This window comes from Porites lutea, chromosome 5 (genome assembly GCF_958299795.1).
Source record: "Porites lutea chromosome 5, jaPorLute2.1, whole genome shotgun sequence".
Lineage (NCBI taxonomy): Eukaryota > Metazoa > Cnidaria > Anthozoa > Scleractinia > Poritidae > Porites > Porites lutea.
Window position 1 is genome coordinate 8490479 of NC_133205.1, and position 23036 is coordinate 8513514.

Genomic DNA, 23036 nt, shown 5'->3' on the forward strand with positions numbered 1-23036 from the left:
ATATAAGCCGGCCTATCCTTTATAAGCCCCTTAAAAGAAAAGCAAAGGGGGCAGTTTACTGTAGGACAGCTGAAAGATTAAATGTCTGTTATATAACGGGGGTCCCACAAGGTTCTGTACTTGGGCCCTTGTTGTTTCTCAATTATATAAACGACCTACAAGAATGCGAGCTGTCATCAGTGTCATCATCTGTACTTATGTATGCTGATCACACACACCTCGCTTACCCTTTCCGCTTATGACCCCACATGCACACAACTCTTGAAGAAAAGTTAACAAAGACTTGGATGAGGTTCAGAAGTGGCGGAAATCCAGTAAACTTACGTTAAATGTCAAAAAGACAAAATATGTGATTAATGGAAGCCGCTACTGACTTAACGCTTTTAACTGGTGACTTAAACGTTTCGTAAATAGTCAACAATTGACTCGGGTGACTAACTACAGATATCTGGGAATAGAGGTTGACGAGGCATTGGGGTGGCAATCCCAAGTAGATACCATCTGTAAAAAGGTATCTGCTGGTCTAGGAGCCTTAAAACGTATTCGTTCCCTGGTGCCTCACCAAACCCTACTGAGAATGTATGAGATTATGAGGCTTTAGTTGCTTCTTATTTTGATTATTGCTCCGATGTTTGGGGATGTATGGGAAAAGGCCTGTGTATCAGACTCCAGATTGGTTGCAAAATAGGGCTGGGAGAATTATAACAGTCAGTGAGATAATACCCCGGGGGGAGGGGGGTACTCCCTATAATGGCTTATACAGGGAGGCTCCGCCCAAAAGCGATACCTTTTTCAGGCTTCAGGTATATTAAAGGGTAGGGATTTTACTGGTTGATGTAGATGAAAGGGTAGGGAAATCTGTCATTTGGGTCTGTAAAAGGGCCCAAAGTGCCAACAGATGAATTTTATGGCTTTATAAAGTCGAGAAAACGTTGTATTTTTGTGATTGATTCCTATTCAAACGACAGTGCATTTACAGCAGTTAAAAGAGATGCAAAGTTCTAAACAAGGTATGTGAAAGGGGTACCATTTGCCAACGAAAGGTATACAAAAGGGGTACCTTTTTGGTTAAAAATGGTATACAAAAGGGTAAGCGGTTGGAGCTCGGGGCGGAGCCCCCCTGCATAAAAATTTGTTGAGTACCCCCCCCCCCTCCATCCCCGGTATAATACAAGATCTGTGGATACTCCATTAAGATGGGATACCCTTGAGCAAAGACGCTAAATCTCTGAATAAACTTTATCCTGAGGGTTTAAAGAACGTGTTCTAACCAACCTCCAGGGTTCATTCCTATAGCATACAAGGCGCCTCGAACAATGTTTTTGTACCCAGGCCAAAAGCTGGCTTTTAGCTATAAGGGAGTAGTCACATGGAATGGCCCAGAAAATGAGTTTAAAGATGAGATAAATCTCAACTCTTTTAATTCTGCCCTGACTTTGTCTTGAACCAGGGATTGCCTTGAGGGAGTTGTGATAGAACTTATTTTAGTTATATATTATAATTATTGAGTATAATAATTATTGTAGGTTAATTTTGCAATGTTAAACAACAGCCATGAAAACTGCCACAGAAAATACACAAACAGGATATTTCTACAAAAACACATCTTTGCATCCTATGGAGTGGATGTCATGAATTATTTTGCTTCTTAAACGATTTTTATGTGTCAGGAATGCAGGACACAGAGGTTACAAAATCACTGCCCTCATACATTTTATTCCACAATATTCCTTTGTGTTCAGAGTATGTTAGGCTATCATCAGAGACAGTCTAAATACCTATATCCAGTTGTACTGAAGGTCTGGAGTAACAAGTCCAGCTGCAGCGTAGGCTAAGAGTATGTTTGCCATTTCCAATATCTTTTATGATATTATGTCTGTAAACACATACATATCAGTACCAAGAAGTTTGTCTACATGTTGTCAGTAAATTAAAAAGGTTTGTAAGGCTTTGATTAAACACTGCACCACTAATGATCCAAGCTTAACACAGAAAAGAGTGATAGCTAAATTATTTTGTCTATCAGCAAAAGATTCAAACATCTAATTATCTTCTTTATATGCTCCAAACTTCTCAAACTTATTACTGCTCTTTTCACAAACATGCAAATTCTGAAGTCCAAAAGCCGCCTTCACAACTGCGTTTTTCGCTGCTGTCACTTATCTTAACGGACCTCTTAGGAAACAAAACTTTACTTTAACAGGTTTAAAAGGTCATGGTTTGTGATTTGTGATTGGTGGATTTCGATCCATTTTGTGTTTGTGTGTTTCAAGGTTCATTGCTTGTGATCGTAACTATGATTGACGGCAGCGAAAAATGCAATTGTGAAGGCGGCTTGTGAACTTTAGAGTTTGCATGTTTGTGAAAAGCGCAGTAATAATAGACTTTTTACTGATGTGGCGGCCATCTTGAATTAATTAGATTTAAGGTGTATGATAGGATGCCCAGCGGCACGAGCACAATCCGATATACTCACTCAGTATTTACACATGCTTTTCGCTTCAATTGTTCTTTAGGTTTTCCTAGAAAAGATTGTAATGGGAAAAAAGATTGTTTTGCTGTGTTTGGATGTAATAATGATCGCCTTTTTCCTGAGAAATATACAGTGAAGCTCTCTTTTTACCCGAAAAGCGCGTGTAAATACTGAGGGAGTGCCCCCCGGGGTTTCCCATAATACTCCTTACTCTAATAAATTCAATATAGCTGTAAAAAGGTAAAAGCCGTATCGGTAAAAAGGTCTATTTATAAACAGAATACAAAGGATATTAAAGATCAACAAGATATTAAAGATCAGTAAACTTGCCTCGTTTGAAAGTGATTTGTTGACGACTAAGAAAGATATGGCTCCTCAATGTCACAAAATTATACAGATGTTTTGTATGGCGGGGGGGGGGGGGGGGGGGGGCACAAACTTGCCTCCCAAAATACATCACTTTCAAATTTGGCAGTTTTATTAATTTTAAGGCGCTCTTTCCAGTGGTGTTGACAGATTTTCCCAAACTTGTCCAAGCCAAAAGTTAATAAAACTGTGAAAAGGTCTATTAGACCTGGCAAACTCCATCAGGTGAACTGACTACAGTCAAACCTCTTTAATATGGACACCAAAGGGACAGAACTAAGTGTCGGCTTTACAGAGGTGTCCATATTATAGAGGTAGGGAATGTATGATTTTTGGCATTTCTGGGACCAAACGAACTGTCTGTAATAGAGAGGTGTCCCTATTATAGACGTGTCTCTAAGGAGAGGTTCGACTGTATTAGGTGAAACAACCACAATTCGACGTCTGTGTCTGTCAGATAAGGTAAAACAAAATATATAAAGGAACCAGACAGTCCAACTCTCGTTGACACTCTTAGTTGTTGTCGTTGTTGTGCTAGAAGGACTCAAATTCATGCAGTGTTGTAATCACACTGAAGACTGCTAAGCATTGATGTTGTTACAACTCCCCACAGTCTTCAATCACAACTTTCTTGCTTGTTTTACCACCCTTTGAACCAGTTGCTTCAACTTTCCTTACTACATCCAGTCCATCAATAACATGACCAAAAACAACATGTTTTCCATCCAACCAGTCGGTTTTTTCAGTGGTGATGAAAAACTGAGATCCATTCGTGTTAGGGCCAGAGTTAGCCATAGATAATACACCAGCACCAGTATGCTTGAGCACAAAGTTCTCATCCGCAAATTTCTGACCATAAATGGACTTTCCTCCAGTACCATCGTGTTTAGTAAAATCTCCGCCTTGAAGCATGAATTGCGGAATGACCCTATGGAATATACTTCCTCGGTATCCAAACCCTTTCTCGTGAGTGCAGAGAGACCGAAAGTTTTCTACAGTCATTGGAACAACATCATGCCTTAGTTCAATAGTTATACGTCCCGCATGACGCCCTCCGATGGTTATATCCAAGAAAACGCGAGGATTTCCTTTCTTTTTTTCCGTTCCTTCTTCGCCAGTAGCCTCTTGGCTTTGCTCGTCAGCATCTTTCATTTCGGAGTCTTCCACGGTCTTTCCTGCGTATTTTTTAAGCCAGTTATCTTCACTCCACACTGCACGGCTGTACCCTTCTTTTATTTTCATAGGCTTAGCAATATTAACACGGATTGTGCGCCCAAAAAGTTCAGATTCATTCATGTTGTCGATGGCGGCGGCTGCATCCTCTGCTAGTTCAAACTCAACAAATCCAAAGCCTCGGTGCTTCTGGTTTGAGTAATCCATCGGTATTTGTACATCTGTGATGTCTCCAAATGGAATGAAGGCAGCGTGGAGGACTTTTTCGTCAACTTCTTCAGCTAATCCTCCAACGTAAACCATGCGCTTGTTCGCCATTTTGGATTTTTTCAAACGGATATTGCATTGTGGGTAAAAAGGCCCAGTCTCTCCCGCGCTTAGACACGACAGGAAGCAAAGATGTCGATGGTGAAGTCGATAGTTCTGTATTTTAGTGAAAAATTTTCTAAAGATGTGGCTCATATTGCTCCAGGTAAGGAGTATTACCAATGAATGTCTTAACTGAGGATGAAGAAAGCTTCTTTGGCAGAGGATAACAATGCTAATTTGCAAGGGAAAGAAGGAAGCAAGCTTAACAGGTGAGTGAGTTTGCATTTCGCTGTACATAGCAAATTCAGTTTTCTTCTCGATAAAACGCGTATTGAGGACGGTTTGGTGAGGGTAACTTGTTCATCTTTTACATTTTAGTCTTAAATGACGGCTGTAGAGGTTTATGGGAAGATACCGAAGACATTTTCTCCAGAATATTAGTGTACAAAATTCTGGCTTGAGGTTAAGCTTAATTCAATTGGGATTCATAAGCTTTTTATATATAGTTGCTTACGATGATAAGTTTATTCGTTTCGCTTCGCGTGATCGGGTGGCGACAATTTAAAAATAAGTAACGGATGGCTTCGAGAAACCCCTTCACAGCACTTAGAGACGATATATTTAATGAATTATATGTATTATAGATTTGTTTAAATAGTCACAAAGCTGGGTTTAAGTCTTGTACACAATGAAATTTATATTCTTAATATTATCATCTTTTACCCTAATATGACATGTTTAATACTGAAAATTCTTGAAAGGGTGTTTGGCTTATTTTACTGTTGTTGTTGTTAAAGTAGTAATAAGAATCTTCAGTATACTTACAAAATAATGTAACAAAATTAATTAGCATATATTCCTCATAATTAACTACATGTAGCACTAGTGGGGAGTTTAGATGGTGCCTGTGGTTTAAGGAGATGGCCTGGCAACAGTTATCAAGGTTATTGCATTTGTATTTAAAGCAAGATTCAAAATCTGCATTCTGAAACTTGCACACTAGTAAACTGAAAGAAAACTGAAAAAAAATTTGCTTTCACTATCAAAATAATGTAAAAGTGATTTACGGAGCTCAGGCTTGTGATTTGCAAGCATTCCTTGTTCTTTTTCTACGATCATCCAACTTGGTTCATTGCTTGTTTTGGGAGGAGATACAGAAGGGAAGTTTAGCTAGAGGTGTGCTGTTGAGGTCTTCAAACCCTGACCCTGTTTATCCCTTACGAAGATTTGTAAGCCCAGGGGCCCATTTCTCGAAAGTCCTGATAATTAACTGGCCCGGTAAGCTGTCTCTGTTTACATTAAAGATTGAGGTTTCAAAAGTTTTGCAGCTAACATGATAAAACTAACAGTTAATGAAACAAAATGGAGTAGTTTGCTAGCCAGGACCAGTGCTCTTATTCTTTACATTTCGATTTGAATACTTGATTTCGGGCTTGAAAAGTTACCTGGACTTTCGAGAAATGGGCCCCAGGGCTGTCAGGGCTGTCAAAAAGTTTTTAAGTAGCAGGCTGATAGTGAATAGTAAATGGCTTTGGAACTTGCACCAAAGCTACAAGTTCTTGAGGGCTGAGGCATCTAGGGACATTTTGAAATTTAGAGTCTCGGAAATTGCATTTCCAGGAATTTACAAGAGGTATTTTCCACCTTGGAGGCCATGTTATTTGGTCAGAATACTGGCAAGACTTGGAACAATGCCGTTAAAATGTCCCAAGCGTTCCACAACATCACACGGTTCGAACGTTTCATAGATCATAGCCTGCTAAATATGCATTCAGTGTCATTCAAATCTGAGAAATGGTTGCTTTGCAATTTTATTTGATGGTGCTTATTTTTTGTTAGCAGTGGTAGAAGAGATGAAAGTAGCCGGCCAAGGATGGCCAACTAGCCGGCGGTTTTGGCTGTCTACCGGCCCTTATTGACAGCCCTGGGCTTGTGAGTGACAGTCTATGGCATGTAAAATTTTTTTTGACAATTTTTGTTTCATCGTTACAATATACCTTATTATAGGAAATTAATGTGATTTTCAAAAATTTGCATCAATGTAAAATTTTGTAGGCGTTTATTTTTGTGCCATTAATTAAGTGGAGAATGAAAATAGTCTCATGAGCTGAGCATGCTCGGGAAATCGCTGTCAAAATTACTCTTCCTGCTCTCGTTTGAATTGATTTTAGTGAAAAAGGGGTCGGAAGGCAACTCACGACTTTTACTTCCTGCCAAAATGCTGCTTGCTCCAGTAAGTGTTCTTTGTTCCAGTGGGTAGATGTTCAAAATTTTGACTGAGAAAATTTAATATGTGAATTTTGCCACTTGTTCGCTTGTTTCACACTGAGAGGTCATTTCTGACATTCTTGCCACCTAAGAAGAAAGGAGTGTTTTATCGGGTTAGATATCCACTAGTAACAGTGAAACTGTGAGGAAACCTGAAATTGGCTAGATTTCTTAGCTTGACACCTTTGTGCATCTGGGAAAGCAAAGTTTCCATATTGGATTTAGCATTTAACTGTGTTCCTGTTGTCTGAACAAGTTTTGTTTCTTTGGGCATCGCGCTAATTTTCTTCATTTTGAAATGTTACCTTCCTCTCTCTGTTGATTTCCTTTCATTTTCTAGAGAGTCGTTCACCACTAAATTCACGTTAATTTAAGGCACATCAATTTCCAGTTATACCCTAATTTCATGGACCATTAATAACTTTAGTGTAGTGCAAAGTAAAGGATTCATGACACTCAGGAATGTTTCAAAGTTGCACCCCAATATCCTGAAGTTGCTTCAAAATTAGTTCGAGATATATTTCAGTTCTTTGATTTAATTATTCTTATTCTTTTTTATTATTCTGGCTGCAAATATTGACTGCAGAAGTATTTTACAGAAAATATTGAAGCAAATTGGGCCAGTAGCTTCAAAATACGAGCAAAAATCAAGAAACAAGCAGTTTTCAGTGAGTCTCACCTTGCAGACGAGTTTGCATGCTTATGTCGTGCGATATGTTTCTCCAAAGTGTGTTTTAATTTGGCTTTTTTCTGTCAAAACCTTGTCTTTTTCTGCTGAAATCTGGCTTGGAATTCGTTTTACACCGTGGAAAACCCAATTTATTAGTTTGCAGGTTAAATTCCCTGCCGATAGATCAAAGTTTCAGTTCTGTACTATGGTCCAGAGTATAATAATTTTTACGTGAACTGTACTACCATGTTAGTGGGTTTTTTTTCTAAATCAAGTGGCCAAAATAATGCTAAATATGTTTTTCAATACACTTTTAAAAATAAAACCACACAATAAACAAAAATGAAGAAGAAGAAAGGAAAAAACAAAGTATTCGCCGTGGATTACCGATCCAGTTCTTAACCCCACCCGACAAGGCTTAACTTGAGTGGCACTACTAAAAAAGCGAGTTTCACATGCGCGAGGGAACTTATTCTGAGATGCGTATTTCACGTTTATGAGCAGTCTTCATTCAGTGACCATCTTTTCAGTTTTAATAAGTATTTTCTCTTTTTTATGGAACCAGTAACACCAATGGTCGGTGCCTATTTCTGGATATCTCCATAAGAATTAGCCGTACGACTAGTTACAAGAACATGGTACTGGAAATGATCATCAATGAAATCCATGGGCTTGCATTTTTCCACAAACTTCAAAGCTGATAGCTGACAAGCCCTGATCAGCAGATCAAATTATCACAATCAGTGAACCTGTATAGTGTTTGTGACAGAAATGTTACTCTGGGTTTGTTGTAGGTCTTCTATGCAGCTGGCCAACAGGCTTGACATTCAACTAAAGTCTGTTGTTGAGTGGCAAGAACTTTTTCAACCAGATGCTATTGCACTCAGACACAGGTATGTCAACTCAAAATAAAAATATGATTTAACCGCAAACTCATTTTGACACTCTTTATTTGATTGTATACCAGCACGTGTCAGTAGTGCTTATAAAATAAAGTTCCTAGACCAGGATAATTGCCTACACTGTTCCATTAAGTTGGTTAAGTATGGTGCTGGACAGAGTTTTCAGCTTGTAGTGCTGTGGTGTGTTAGGCCGCATTAAAGTTTGTTTCTTGTGGACCTACCTGAACTCCTCTGATCTGGTTTGATATATATGCAAGATGGTGCCAGGGAGATAAGTAAGGCTTTATGGTCTCGCTATGGAAGTTGTTTGCCGCTCAGATCACTGAGCGGTGCTCCCCTTTTTACACCATATGTTTTGTTGTTATGTTTTTATTAGCCTTTATTTATTGTGTAAAGCCATTTTGACTATTCACCTCAAAACTACCAACTTCCTTTTTGCATCCCAAAATAAAACTCTTTAGATCAATGTTTTAGACTCACAAAAAAATCCTCCCCAGTACAGGGGTACTCAACTTTAAGAGCATTTCTTGATGGTTACCATATTTATTTCAATAAGCGCCCAACCTCAAATAAGCGCCCACCTTGAATAAGCGCCCATCCTAAAGGCAGAAAAAGTTAATAAGCACCCAGCCTCGAATAAGGTGAGGTGTCCATCTTATAAAAGTGTCTGTTGAGAGAGAGTCAACTGTACTAACCTGAGAGTCGACTGTACTAACCTAGATTTGCACTTGAATTTTTAAGTCATGTCTTTCACTTGTAATAAAGATTTAGGTTTCTGGAAAACTGCCCACCTACCCCTTCCCTAAGCTAAAATTAACACTTAATTCTCATTTAGAGCAAAATAATGGCTTAGGAGAGGGGTAGGTGGGCAGTTTCCCAGAAACCTCAATTGATCCAGATTTTTCAATGTATTTTTTTAGGTTACGAACTCAGTGTGAGATGCTAATTCTTAAGCACTCTAAGGAGTATGGCCGAAGAGCTGAGGAACGGCTTTGGAGAAAAGTGTTTTATGATGTTATCCAGAAACTGCGCAGTCACAGAAAGGTTAATATACCAAACACTCAATGACTCAAATGACTTAAAATTCCATGGTAGTGTAGCTAAGCCTTAGATGTGAAGGTTTTTTCCCATTTCCCATAAGATTATCTCCACAAGTTACTTGAGCATGATTGTCTGCTTGGGTAAAAGTAGTCTTGAAAAAGACTGTTGTTGACAGTGACTGGCGTTTTGACATCCTCTGCGGTAGTAATTGTCAGAGTCAAGGTCAGTTATATCATGTCAGTTGATGGTATTAAACTCTGGTTATTGATCTGCTTGGTCAAATAAGTTGTGGTGTTATTGGTCATCTGTCAGTTAAGCCGAAAAGAATGCATTTCAATCCATCTATTGTCGCAGTTAAACAATCATTTATTTTTAGTCTAAATTGTTGGTTGTCCAGTCATTCTCATAGTAGGTTGACCACTGCACAGGTTGTCAAAACATCAGTCACTGTCAACAACAGTGCTATTCAGGACTATGTTCACCCAGACAACCATACGCAACTAACTTTTGAACAGGGCTTGCACAGTCTTGAAAAGTACTTGAATTTTAGGGAAAGTCCTTGAAAAGTCCTTGAATTTTCTTCGGCTTTGAATGTTGTGGCCTGGTAACTGTATTTTAAATGCTTTTTGGTTGTCCAAGACTGAATAAATAAATCATAGCTCAGGGAAGTTAAAAGTGATCTACATAAATCAGTTTTTGTTTATGCAAGAATTAAACATCAACTTAAGACAAGTGAACTGGAAAATGTAGAGAATTTGGTGGGTGGAGCAAACAGTTCAAGCCTTAAAGTCCTGTTAGAATGGACAGGGTATGTACATTTTGGTACAATCTGTGAAATCACATTCCTGGTAGGTAGTCCTTGAAAATCTAATGCGGTCCTTAAAAATCCCTGAAAAGCCCTTAAAAGTGGTGCAATTTTTTGTATGAATCCTGTATGAAATGACTCCTGCCAGGCTCAAACATTTCATAAGATTATTTCTATATTTACAGATTCTGGAGGAAGATTCTGCAGGTCTTGATGCAGTACTCCGTACCCATCTGTCATCTGCAGCAGGATATTATTACCATCTGTTGACCCATCTTCAGCTTTTTTATCATCTTACACTGGACAGTGCATTGTCTTGGGGATTTCCTTCTTCTCAGAAAGGTAGGGTTTCAATTTTTGTCTTTAATGCTGTGTCCCAGGGGGCTGACTGTTATTTAACTCATTCGCTCCTGAGAATTTCACTGAAAAACACATTTGAAACTAGTCAAGCTATTTTCTGGTCACTTTCTGGCTATAAAGAGCTAAAACTTACCACAAAGCCGTTTGCAGGTCGTACACTTCACGACGGATGAAAATAGTTGGCAAAATAGTAACTTCTGAAGTTTGGGCATGGGCAGAAATATGCACGATTTTATACAGTTGAACCTCAACTAACCACCACCTCTCTACAACAGCCACTTTTTTTGTCCTGGCGGACAGTCCATACATTGACTCTTATTAAAACCTCTCCAAAATGGTTACCCCTCCACAGTGGCAATGGCCACTAAAGCGTGTCCCCGACTGCGAAAATAACCTCTCCACAATAGCCAGTTTTTTCAGCAACTGATGAAAAAGTCAAGAATGGTCATGAAATTTGATTCGTATGGCACATTGATGATTAATCGCGGCAATCGTATTTTGATTTTGTTTCATTTATAGTGCTGCAGTAAGCATAAATTGTCTACGATACTTATAGCGAATGTTGCTAACCTTTCTTGTTTTGTCACGTTAGCATTTGATTCAAAACATCATTCAAGCTTTTTTGCGTATTTTATCTCTATTATTTATGATTGGATTATTATCATTATGGGAGAGCACAATAAACCTTTTGTACTCCCTTAAAAAAATTGTCATATTACACTCCTTACCTCTCCATAACGGCGACCTTTCCACAACAGCTACTTTCTTCTGTCCCCTAGGTTATGGAGAGGTTTGACTGTAATATTTTCTCCCTCCAATCTCCACAACCTGTAATAAACTGTAAAATAATAGTTAATAATAATTATTCAAAAATTGACAACATGCCTTTTCCATGTAAATATGATCAAAAGCAATCTCAGGAAAAAGACCATCCTTTTGAAGTTAATTTATCTTCATATCGGTATTTCTTCTTGTCGCCATCTTCTTCTCTTGATTTACTGAACATTAGGCTGTTCATACCTTTATAAAGCAGTCAGTGGTCAATTCCCCAAGAGTGTAAAAAGCTCCAATAAAAAGTCCAATTTAAGCTTCCATCTCATTTTGTTTTTCCCCTTCTGCTGTTGTTTTGTCAGCTCTCTACAATTTTCTTTATGAACAGTGAAATGCACGAAACTATTGCAATTCAATTTCCAAGAAAAAACTTGAAAAAACATCACCCTGGATTCTGATTAGACTTTTCATTTTTCTGTTTTCTTGTGAAAACCATTGTTCATTCCTTTAACCTTTAGGCTAGAACTCATCTGTGTGCACATGAAAATTTACAACATAGCTTTTCATTGAGTATATCTCATTATGTATATAAAATAAGTTATTTGTTTGTTTGTTTGTGTGTTTTCACAGCTGTTGTTGAGGAAGAGGAAACTGTTTCTTGGGCAATAAGAGCATGTCAACGCTGCCTTATTTACTTAGGAGACATTGGTAAGAGTGCCAACATTTGGATAAGTTCAAGAATTTCAGTTATGTTTAAAAGCAAGAGCAAACTTGTAGTACATGTACCTGTTACAAGAATTGTTTGGGAGAAGTACATTTTTCGTAGTTTGTAAAATATTGAGTTGCATTCATGTATTCCTCCTACAGCTCGATATCAATCAGATCTTGAAGGGGAAGACGCCATTAAATTGGCGGAAAGGTTTTACTGTGAAGCTGCTTTGATCAACCCAGATATCGGTAAGTCTGCACCAAATTGACAAAATGTCTGTGTCATTGAAGTCAAGATTGTTTTAGTTCATATTAAAATACATGAAAAAAACTTTCTGGAATCTGATTGCAATGCACTCTTTAGCAAAACACAGCTCAAAAATGAGGAAAAAAAATAAAACACCTCAGAGAATGGAGCAATGTGAGTGGCTGATAAACAAAGGCAGTTCATAAGAACCAATCAGGTGCTACAATCTTCATTGGCGACTTTGAAGTGACACGTGGTAACTGGGTCATTGTTGTGTCAAATTGCATTGTGGGACTTTCTTGGGACAAATTTAGTTGCAATAATTTTTTTTATGAATATTATTGAAGGGTAATCATACGACTTTTCTTATTCTTATTTTTCATAATGCTCAAGTTGCATAAGCCTGTGGTACTTTTTGTAGCCTGTTCCAGGCGTTCAGATAGTGGGGAGCGGTGCGAAGAAAAAAGGAGCGCGAAAAAATAAAAGCGAGGGAGGGGGGGAGGTGAGAGAGGGAACGCCTGTTAGATTTGTTTTAAATAGACTCATCCGCCCACTCAGACCGCGTCAGCTGTAGGTGGTCTTCACTTGTCAATTAAGACTGATGCTACAGCCCCATACATTTATTATTGTTCTTAGGAATAAATCAAAATTTCTCACATCAAAATTAATATTATCTGTACATAATCTTGCTAAAAACCTAATGTAAGACTTTCAGACAATAGAGAGCGGGATAAGTAATTTATTTACGGCTTGAAAACATGATTTCAGCGTGTACGTGACAAAAAAATTATGAATCAAGTGACAAACAAATATCGCTCATTTCGATAGAAAGCCGTTTCAATACAGATCGTTAACTCGAGCAATGAAAATGCCCAACAAACGAAGGGAAAATTTACTACTCGATGATTGAGTGGACCTCGTCAATAGCGATAACTGCAACTTGCTTTCCAAGCTTTCCTTTGAAGTCCTTTTGTCCATTCCTTAGACAACCACGATTCGTGACAGCAGTACGCCTTTGAGTGAATTTTTAAGGATCATACAATTTCACAGCTTCCACTTTTAACGGCTTCATCCACATCTTCTCCCATCATTGCCGCCGCTACTCCGATTTTGTTCAAATGTTCCACTTGGTCTTTCATGATGGCAATCAACGGAGTTACCACAACAATCGTAAATAGTATTCTATCCTGCCTTAATTCCAACACACGCTTTATTCGAGGAAAAAGCTGGAAAATAAGTCTTTTTCCAAAGCCAGTCGGTGAAATTGCGAAGACATCTATCCTGCCGACTACGTGTTTTAAACAGTTCCTTTGCTCTTCGCGTTTTAGCCTCCACGTTTGGAAAGTCACTCAGCTCTGTGTTTGTTGCGACGGGACGTAGAGTCTGTCATCATCGCCATATCGCATTTCTCGCTTTGATCGAAGACGCTCCACTGTTGACAAAAACTGTCAAAATCAACCAATCAGAGGGTATACCAGGATCTGGTATACCGGAACGCACTTTTGTTAAGAATTCTTACAAGCGTTCCCGCACCTCTCTCCCCAGTCCCCCTCTACTTTTCATCGCTATCTTTACTTCGCACCGCTCTCCACTATCTGAACGCTTGGAACAGGCTATACTTTTTGAAAAACAAACACGTTCAAATTAATTCCAAATTGAACCTAAAGTCATCTGATTAACTATACAAATTTCACTGTTATGAAAACTAGTTTCTATTGCTCTCAACCCTAGTATGACCACTGGAAACAAAGTTCTACTACAGGTACAGGTTAGAAAGCACAGCAAGGAGCTGCTTCAGATGGAAATGAAATTATTACATTAAGCATTTAAAATATATTCTTGGTTTGCAGGGATGCCTCAAAACCAGCTAGGAACCCTTGCGGGAACAAAGGCTTTTGGCTGTGAGGGAGCTTATTTTTACATGAGATGGTAACATATTTTTCTTCTTTTAATACTAACTTTCTTGATGCATAAGAATGCTAGATCCTGCTGTTTGATTCAGTCTCTTTTGTTGTGACATTTTGTTGCAGTCTTTTGTCGAAAGAAGTCTTTGAAGGGGCTGAAGGGAACTTGCTAAGAATATTTGAAAAGAACAGATCTATCCTATACAGGATAAAGGAGTTGCCTCTTGACGAGCCCCAGCCCAAAGAAAGGTATGACTTGAATTCTCTTGCATTTCCAATGTACTTCTTGCTAATATTTTTAGTCAGGCAAAAGAGGTCGGAGAGCTCAGAATTCCACACACTCGTTCCACAAAAAGGAAAGACCAAATGAACACACTGTCAGGGCAGGAAACGGACTGATCATTATACGTTCCTGAGAAACTGCTCACCTTCCCCTCCCCCAAGCCAACTTTAACACTTACTTCTCACTTTGGGCAAAATGTTGGCTTAGGGGAGGGGTAGGTGAGCAGTTTCCTAGAAATGTATAATGACCCAGGTCTGATAGCCCAGGACAAGTAAATTTTAGTCTTGGGCAAGTAAAAATAGAAGTTTAGTGATTTCACTCTATTAAACGACGCAGTTGTTAAGAGAGGTTTCAACCACATAATGATTTCTTTGATTACTTTAGATGGGTTTTTACAGACACACGTTGAACTGGAAGCATCACTTTCTCTTTTTTGTCAGTTGATAGTTAGTTTTGACTTTCCACAGATTGAAGCGCTTTCTTGTTTACTTCCTCTACTTACAAGATGTTCTGTACCAACATGAGAGGTGAGTAACACTAGTAAAAAACATGGACGTTCTTTTTTTGTAAGACGTTTTACAAAATTTTGGCAAGCTCATCACCTCTTGCTTTAAGCTTACTTGTTTTGCAAAGAAAGTAGTATTGAAATCAAGAGGCATATTTGAGTCCCCTATGTACAGCTTTTGTTATGTAAACCATAGGGAAATTCACTCCTTCCTTTTTTGGGGAGAGCCCATATATACCAACTGAGTGAGAGACTAAAATAGTACACTTTAAAATCCAAAGAGAGCAATCAGTGTTGAATATTTGATTTTACACCCTGTACAAATGTAGCTTTTCTAGATGCACGTTTCCCTTTTTTGCAGTACAAGTACATGTAATGTTATTTTTTTCACCCCAAAGTTTTAAAACAAACTTCGTTTTGTGATTGATGCTTACAAATGAAAAATTGTTAGTTCCCCAGAGATCAGCAGCGAAGATATTGGTCATTTGTGTCAGTCCGTGTTGCAAGACTTCAGTAGTGTGCTGTCAGTAGATCCATCATCATCTAATGGACACAAGCCAGCAATGGAGAATGGGCTCCCCCCACAGGAGAATGGGCACCAGGATACTGACGTCAAAGACGACAAGGATGGCGTCATTAGTAGCTCGCTAATGGTCAAATTGGTTGTCATGGCAATTTCTACAGTCACCAGACTGCAGTCCAATAGTAAGTGCCCAATCGAGTTTGAAGATGAGAACCTTTGACCTTGTGTTTAGTGCCAGTGGTTAATGACCTCTGCGGCGATCACCCAGTAGTTCTGATACTTTAGTGAGCCTACTGTAGTCTGTGGACAGGCTCCCAAGGGAGCAGGGTAGAACGCGGAAGTTCCCATCCCTTCCCCCCTGTTTTTTACCCTTCCCTGCTCTGGTTACCGGTCGTTTCTATACAAAGTCGTTTCGATACAAGTTGTTTCGATACAAGTTAATTCCTTCGAGGTATAAATATTTACAAGTACTTGGCTCAAATAACCAAGAATATTCACCCAAAATGTTTCTATTGTTCAATTGCAAACTTTACTTGAAGTAATCGAAATTTTTGTGCAGTTTTACTTCTTGAGTTCGTATTGAAACGACCGGTTTCCCCTGCTCTAGATCTACGCACGTTTTCTGGCCTTTCCTTCGTCCTTCAGCAGTTAGCTGCATGCCGTGTTTTTGCGCAGACGTGCCGTTATGGTGCCTTCATTTTTCCTTGTCAAACGTTTCGCTCAAACTCGACGCTGCAGGAAAATTCTGTTTTCACTGCCTCGCCACCTCTGGTAACCAATCAGTTCGATGTATGGGCCTACTGTCTACCCTTTCGCCTACATCCCGTGATTGCTGTTCCTAAAATTTCCCTTTACGTATAGGAACCAAACTGGAAAGTCAACCAAATAACTAGGCGAATTGACAGAAATTGTCACCTCCGTCAACCCTTTGTCTTTAAGTGATTAAGGTTTTGTCCGTCAGCAAATTTTCTTCCGCACCAGTTTTTCTCATCACTTGCTCAGTGTTTGCGGAAATATTATTTAGGAATATTCCTTGCAATGTTAGTTTAAGTGCACAATTCTTGGAATACCAAAGACCGGTAATGCGGCGAACATACCGCGCGGCATTTTAGAAGAAAGTGAAACCACAATAAGTGACACGGAGGAAAGTGATTAAAACTTACTTAAAAGTTTAATTTTGTTGACATTTTTCGCAGATTCCCAAGAGTCTTCAGTGGCAGCTGCATTTACCTTAGCGTTTCTTTCTCTCCTTCTGCAACACTGTATTTCCTCATTTGAAAACTTCTTAGCAAAGGATCCGACCAGCTCCGAGCAGAATGTGGCAAATGGACCGCAAAAAACAGCTGCCACGCAGAATGGTTTCAGCGCGGAAAAGCTACAAAAGCACGAGAGTTCCTCGTTGGGATTGAAAGCTACCAAGCCCCTAAAGGACTTCAGCGAAACAAAGAAACTGAAGAAGGCATTGAAACATCGGCGTCGACGACGACGACGAAGAAATGTCGATTACAGCTTTGAGAGCTACAGCGGTAGCGGAAGCGATTTTGATGAATCCGGAGGCGAGAATGATGAGGATAGTGATTTAAGCGAAGGAGGGGGAGATGTGAAGAATGTGTTAGAAGACCTGATGAGCGACGACAGCGATGATGTGTATGTTGAAAGCGAGTCGGATAGTGAGAGTGGAAACACTGGATCTGTCCCTAAGACTGTGTTCAATTCTTCGGGAGGTGAAAATCAGCTTGACAAAAGTTCCTTGCCCAAGTCTACGGAGAAGTTCTCTGCTCATCAAGCTCTGCTTGGCAAGCAGGGATTGAAAGGTGGTTTCTTGTGGCAGAACGGGATTTCAGTTGGAAAGATTTTCAGGCCGGATCTGTTCAGTGATGTAAGCGACGCTGAAACTGGTAAGAGTTACAAGTTCAGTGTATGTCTTGTGGTTCAATTTTAACCTTGGTTTAAATTTTAGTTCCTTTTGTTTTTGGGAATGGTAATGTCTGATAATGAGTTTAAAACAAAAGAAAATAAAATTTAAACCAAGGATAAAATTAACCACAACATAAGTACTGGACACCAAGAAGTAGGTTGAGAAAATAAGGAACTGTTAAAATGCCCGGATCAATTTAGGTTTGTGAGAAACTGCCCACCTACCCCTCCCCTAAGCCAACATCGTGCCCTAAGTGAGAGGTAAAGTGGTAATGTTGGCTTAGGGGAGGGGAAGGTGGGCTGTTTCACAGAAACCTAAATTGATCCAAATGCCCTTCATTTGAGGGTCAATGTACCGCCCCTTGTAAAGGAATCCGGATTCTGGAATCCGTGAAATTTTTGCTTGTGGAATCCGGAATCCAGAATACAGCTCAAGGAATCTGGAATCCCACTAACGATTGGAATCGAGAATTCAAGTTCCACTGACAAAGACCGCAATCCACTAGGTGGAATCCCGAATGCAAGAGTGTCTTGGATTTCCTTGCATGAGGCAAAATGTAGTTAGCATGAAAGCGCTTATTGGGCTGGGGACAATATTTTTACGTCTCCAAGAGGAGACAGGACCACCATTTCACGTGGTCATCAGAGCCACGCGAAGGTATTAATAGCCCGGCTTTGCAGGGCAAAGGTAGTACCTTCATTTCCCAGTTACTTTTAAGACTCTGAGTATTGGTCCGGCCCCGGGAATCGAAGCCGCGGCCTTCCGCTCTGCAGTCAAGCGCGCTACCGTCTGAGCTATTCTTGCTGCTGTCAGCGGCGCAGTCTAGTCTTTCAAACCGAGTTCCATATGTTTGGCAGTATAAGAAGATACACTCTTCCGAGTGTGAGACAATGTATACATATCAGAGAGAAACCATTACAATCATTTTTGCGCGCCTGTTGCCCTCAGGTTTTGGGGACCCGGGCTTAGAAGCGTAAGATGTTTGGACCATTTTAGTGGTTTCCGCAAAAACTTGTTAGCGTATCTTTTGGCTGAAATACTTTTTCCCTGAGAAGTAATTCTAAGCAAAAGCAATCAGAGAGCCCCTGATTCGAGGACGCTTGCGTTTGATATTCCACTATAAAAGCCAGTTCTGAGCACAAGACTCAAAGTTGAAGAGCGACATATACACAGGATAATTTATTATCCAGTAGCAAGATATCTGGTGCGGAGAAGAGACCCTGGTTAAAGGAAACCAATTGTGCCATCCACTGGTCAAATACGTAGACGGGCGAAATACATGTAGACTTTAAAAGTTACACGCTTACTCTCCGTTCCAGCAGAGCAGAGCCTTCGTGTGACTTTTTGAGAATGACTCTGCTTGAATCGAGTGAGGTCTTTATTGAGCATGCGCTGTATGTTGCTAGGATACAATTTTGAACCCAGGCCTAATAGCCGCCTGCTTGGTACAGCGGGCTCAGTTATGACCATCGGTTTACCAATAAACAGATGCTCGCACTCAAAAAACCAGTTTGACGAGAAAACAAGATTGACCTAGCCCAGACGCTTGGGCTGTGGCTACTTTAAAGCCTTGACGCGATTAGGGTAGAGCTTCTTTTTCTCTTGCTTGATCAAAAAGAAAACAAAAAGACGCTCTGCTCGCAGGATGAAGATGTTTTTCTTGTAGGCGATTTAGTTACCATAGTTACACGGTCGACGCCTTATGAAAAGATATCGTTACAGCATTGGCTTTGTATTTGTGTTTAGAGTCATCTGTTGCATCAAGAACTGAAATACTGCGTGACTGTGTGGAGTCCAATCTACTGAAAGCCATGGCGGGTCAGAAACTACTGCCAGCAATCAAAGTATTGACTGACTGGCTTCGATTGAACGCAGAACTTGTTACGAGTTGTGTTGAGGTAGGAATGTGTTTTTGTTGTTGTTGTTGTTGTTGTTGTTTTTTCATATAATTCTGAAGGGTTTATCCCCAAGATGTTTCTTGTCCCCTTCAGCTTCTTTTCCCCTTCATTATCCCTAACAAATAAATCTATTTTCGTATTTACCCATTACAACCTGTAGGTAGTTCCCTGTGTACCAGATTGCCCCAAGCTTGGATCAATCCTTTGACACCTAGCATTGATCAAAGCAAAAATTTCGAAAAAAAAGCATAGATTTTATTTGTCAAATCCCAAGAAATAAATGTTACCATGGAAAAGTTCTACCAAAAAGGTTTCATTTGAGTGGTAATACCATGGAATTTCGTCCACAAATACAATAGTTAGATTGACAAATCATTACACGATAGCTCGGCCTCGGAGTGAAGGGTTTAAGTTACTCGGGACTATTGAAACTTGAAAAATTGGGCAAAACCACAATCCTAGCGGCAACTTGTGTTGCGAAATAAATAAATGAATAATCTTTATATATTTTTTTTCTTTTCAGAGTTTGGGTGCCCTTTGGTCGAGATTAGCTTCACTCCTGAACATGTTCCCTTCCGCTGAGCAAATGATGGCAGCAGGTTTGTAGTAGTTGTCTCATCCCATTAATTTGAAAATATAGGGATTTGGAAGTCTTCAGTCAAACCATTTGCTCACAAGGTACAATCTTGAGCAAAATAAGTTTGTTTGGGTAAATATACAGGGTGTCCCAAAAGTTCGCTCCTCTACTTTATAAGTCTGTATTTCAGTACGATTGGACTTGGTAAGAAAATCATTTAAACAAAAGTTGTGACTTTCAATCTAATTCACTATTCTCGTACTTGTTGTGCCATCTTTTGACTCGAATATTCGATTTGTGTACTGCCGCGCCAAAGGTGCGCGTGCGCGAGTATATTTTCCAACCTTTTTTTGTCTGTATTTTATAGCCCGAATTGCTCGAACTCCTTCCTTGTTTTTTGTGAATATCAAGAAAGATAAACACCCCTAACGCAAAAACGTCCAGCTACGTGAGAGTATAAGCATGTATACTTCGATTTACTGGCTTATCTGTGATGGAAACTGCTAAAAAACTGGAAAAATCCGAATGTTGGGTGGGAAATGATCATCGCGAAATGAGGGTTTTGAAGGCAAGAAACGAGGGGGAAGACCAACAGTTCTGAATAAAGCAGGTAAAATAGTTTTAAGAAGAGACTAGATACAAAAAAGAAGACGTCTCCACAAGGAAACTCTCACATAGTTAGCAAGCCAAGTCCAGAAAGGGTCATGAAAAGCTGTTTAAAATGTTTAAAAAATTAGTGACCCCTGTGGTGGCCAAAAAAACTCTGCTTAGTCTGCCAAGTAACGCCCATCTCGTCTCAAATTGTAAAGAAGTACAAAAGCCTTACTGTGGAAAGGGATGATTATCTTTTTTGGATGAGTGCCCAATATTTTTTTCAGCTGTCTAAACTAAACAAATATTGTTTGGGGGCTGAACTGACTCCTGGGCACCAGGTGATAAAGAAGCTCAATATGGATCATCTGTGGGTCTACACGCTATATTCCACTTCATGCCGCAACGGCTACAGAATGTGATAAAAAAACAAAAAGGGTACGCTAGTAACTGAAATTCTGAATACATGTTCTCGATAGTGAAATAAACATCTAGGAATTTCAAGGTAAAATAAATTTTGATCAAAAGTTTTAGTGCATGAAATTAGAGGAACGAACTTTTGGGACACCCTGTATTGTTCTATATAACCTCCTATTCCCTTGTTCTTCAATCTCTTGGCACTTTTCGTGTTTGCATTTCTCCTCTATGACTACTGGATTAGAGTGGATAACCTTGACTCGTTTCTTCCCTGATACTTGATATCCCCTAGTTTGTTAATTCCCTAACGCTTCTCTGCTTGCATCCGTTCTCTATGCTTGGAAAAGCATAGATAACCATGACCCCCCTATTACTACTTGAGATACATAGCTTAGGATGGCTTCGTCAATCCAGAGCCTAGTTACAAGAAGTAGCGTTATTTTCTTTTAATCCCCACCGTTAACAACGTTCCGCGTTACGGAATTGATTTCTTTTATCTCTTAGTCCCAATTCCAAGACGACCGACATGGCGAGGTATTCTTGATGAGACGCTCGACGAGAACTGGGTGCAAACACGTGGTCTGCCGGAAGACATGTCGCTTTTAGGATTTACACCGCTGACTGCAATACACAGCAAGCTCGACAAGAAGTGGAGCAGGCTTACAAGAGACTGCCACTATCTTGAGGTAATATCTGCCCCTTTAAATCATGAATACCCTAGTTGCCTCGGGGATGTTTTTAGTCCATTGCTAGGGCAAATGTCTAGCCTACGCAAAGCCTAATTCTTTCCTTAGGAAAAGTCAGGGAAGGGCATAGTCATCAGTGGCGTATCCAGGGGAGGAGGCTCCCCCCTTATTTTTGAACCAAACTAAGGTCCGAAGGGCGGAAAAAATTCCTTTGAAGACCGCCCCCCCCCCCACTTATCTAAGGGTCTGAATGACCGAAACCCCACCCCCCCCCCCCCCCCCCCTCATCTCAAGGTCTGGATCCGGCACTGGTCACGATGTAAGAAAATGACGCTTTTCAAGGTTTCTCATAAATTTCGTCCGATTTTTGAAACGATGTTAGGCGCAATTTCAAAAATGCGTGCCAAAACAAGCGGCGATTTCGTGGCAATTTGTCCCTGTGTATTGGTCACCGTTTGTGGAACGTGCTGTAATTTTTTCCGCGATTTATCTTACTTTCTGCGCAAGAGTACGCTATCCCAAACAACCTAGTGGATAAGCGTTTACAGCAGATGCGCAACAGGCACAGGACTAATAAAAAAAATCACACAAAGTAAAGCACGACCCTTAAGAAGCTTAATGTTAAGCACTCCCTCATGCATCGAGCCACATAACCGTATCTTTGAACTGATAGCATTTAAATACGGAAATGTGAGGTCCGAAGTTGAAGCATCCGCAATTCAGAAATGAGATTCTCGTTTGCTCTTAAGAAAAGGAAGAAATACTGTAGCCACTCTATGAATGGTAAAACCTTATTCTTTTTTAAGGAACGACAGGTCAACGGTAAGCTGTGATTTGAACATCTACCCCTAAATTTCGTGTCTTCTTTTTCTTTATAGGCAGCTGTTCGAGTTCAGTGTTTAAAGAGCTTTGGTATGAAGCTAGCATTAACCGAGGTAGGCTAATCCTTGAACCCAAGAAGACAATTTCCACAGAGAGTAAAGGTACGGTAAAACGGGCAACAAAGACGTGCAACCCGTTTTGCAACAGTGTTGCAAAACGGGTTGAATAGCGATGCTGTGCGTTTTACCACTCACGAATTCATACTATCTTGCATCAAATCAAGTACTTTCAGGTTGTGAAAAGATGTTGCAGAAAGTAGAGAGCAGCTTTACTTTTTGCAACAAAATATGTCCATGATGTGCGTTTTACCGGATCAGGGAAAACTGAAACTCACATGACTTAACTCACATGAATGGCGCGACTCCCGCGTAATTTTATCCAATCAAAAGTCACACTATTCACGCAACTTGCAACAACCTTATTTGTTGCAAGAGAGGTTTGAACGTGAGTTGTAGAACGCGGAACATGGCTTTGTTGATCGTTGTACTTTTTTGTTGCGTTGCCCTTTTACCGTAGCTTAAAACAGCTACCTACAAAAGGCGGGTTTTTTGTGGTCTCTTGTGTGAACTGAACTTTTATAACTTTGCTCATGTTTTTTCTTTTCGTCAGGAGCTGAGTTCATTTGTTTGGGATCAGAGCAAACAGCAATTCCTTGGGCCTCAGCAGATGGCAGAAAGAGAGAAGCGAAAAAATCCCGATAAACAACAAGCACCGTCAGCTCCCGTAAGAGAGAAGTTCCTTAGTGTAGTTTGTGTTGTA

General features: G+C 39.9%; 2 protein-coding genes across 3 annotated transcripts in view; one reads left to right on the forward strand and one right to left on the reverse strand.

The window, feature by feature from the left end:
* Positions 1–3220: 3220 nt before the first annotated feature.
* LOC140939134 (peptidyl-prolyl cis-trans isomerase E-like) lies at positions 3221–4357 on the reverse strand. The gene has a single exon (XM_073388695.1). It carries the CDS (start codon positions 4328–4330, stop codon positions 3437–3439), a length of 894 nt encoding a protein of 297 aa, XP_073244796.1. The 5' UTR covers positions 4331–4357; the 3' UTR covers positions 3221–3436.
* A 17-nt stretch (positions 4358–4374) lies between these two features.
* LOC140939132 (nonsense-mediated mRNA decay factor SMG5-like) overlaps positions 4375–23036 on the forward strand; it is a 27427-nt gene continuing 8765 nt past the window's right edge. The window contains exons 1-16 of one of the 2 annotated variants that reach the window (XM_073388693.1): positions 4375–4590; positions 8054–8152; positions 9082–9205; positions 10193–10349; positions 11769–11846; positions 12006–12095; positions 13944–14022; positions 14124–14246; positions 14748–14807; positions 15237–15490; positions 16505–17206; positions 18973–19124; positions 19648–19723; positions 21214–21395; positions 22274–22330; positions 22887–23010. In XM_073388693.1, coding sequence (XP_073244794.1) covers positions 4520–4590; positions 8054–8152; positions 9082–9205; positions 10193–10349; positions 11769–11846; positions 12006–12095; positions 13944–14022; positions 14124–14246; positions 14748–14807; positions 15237–15490; positions 16505–17206; positions 18973–19124; positions 19648–19723; positions 21214–21395; positions 22274–22330; positions 22887–23010 — 2428 coding nt within the window. In that variant the 5' untranslated portion in view covers positions 4375–4519. The remainder of the gene's footprint in view (positions 4591–8053; positions 8153–9081; positions 9206–10192; positions 10350–11768; positions 11847–12005; positions 12096–13943; positions 14023–14123; positions 14247–14747; positions 14808–15236; positions 15491–16504; positions 17207–18972; positions 19125–19647; positions 19724–21213; positions 21396–22273; positions 22331–22886; positions 23011–23036) is intronic. The other variant, XM_073388694.1, reaches the window with a different exon arrangement.

Excerpts from the sequence above, each read along its gene's own strand:
- LOC140939134 (XM_073388695.1), bottom strand. The coding sequence starts at position 4,330 with ATGGCGAACAAGCGCATGGTTTACGTTGGAGGATTAGCTGAAGAAGTT.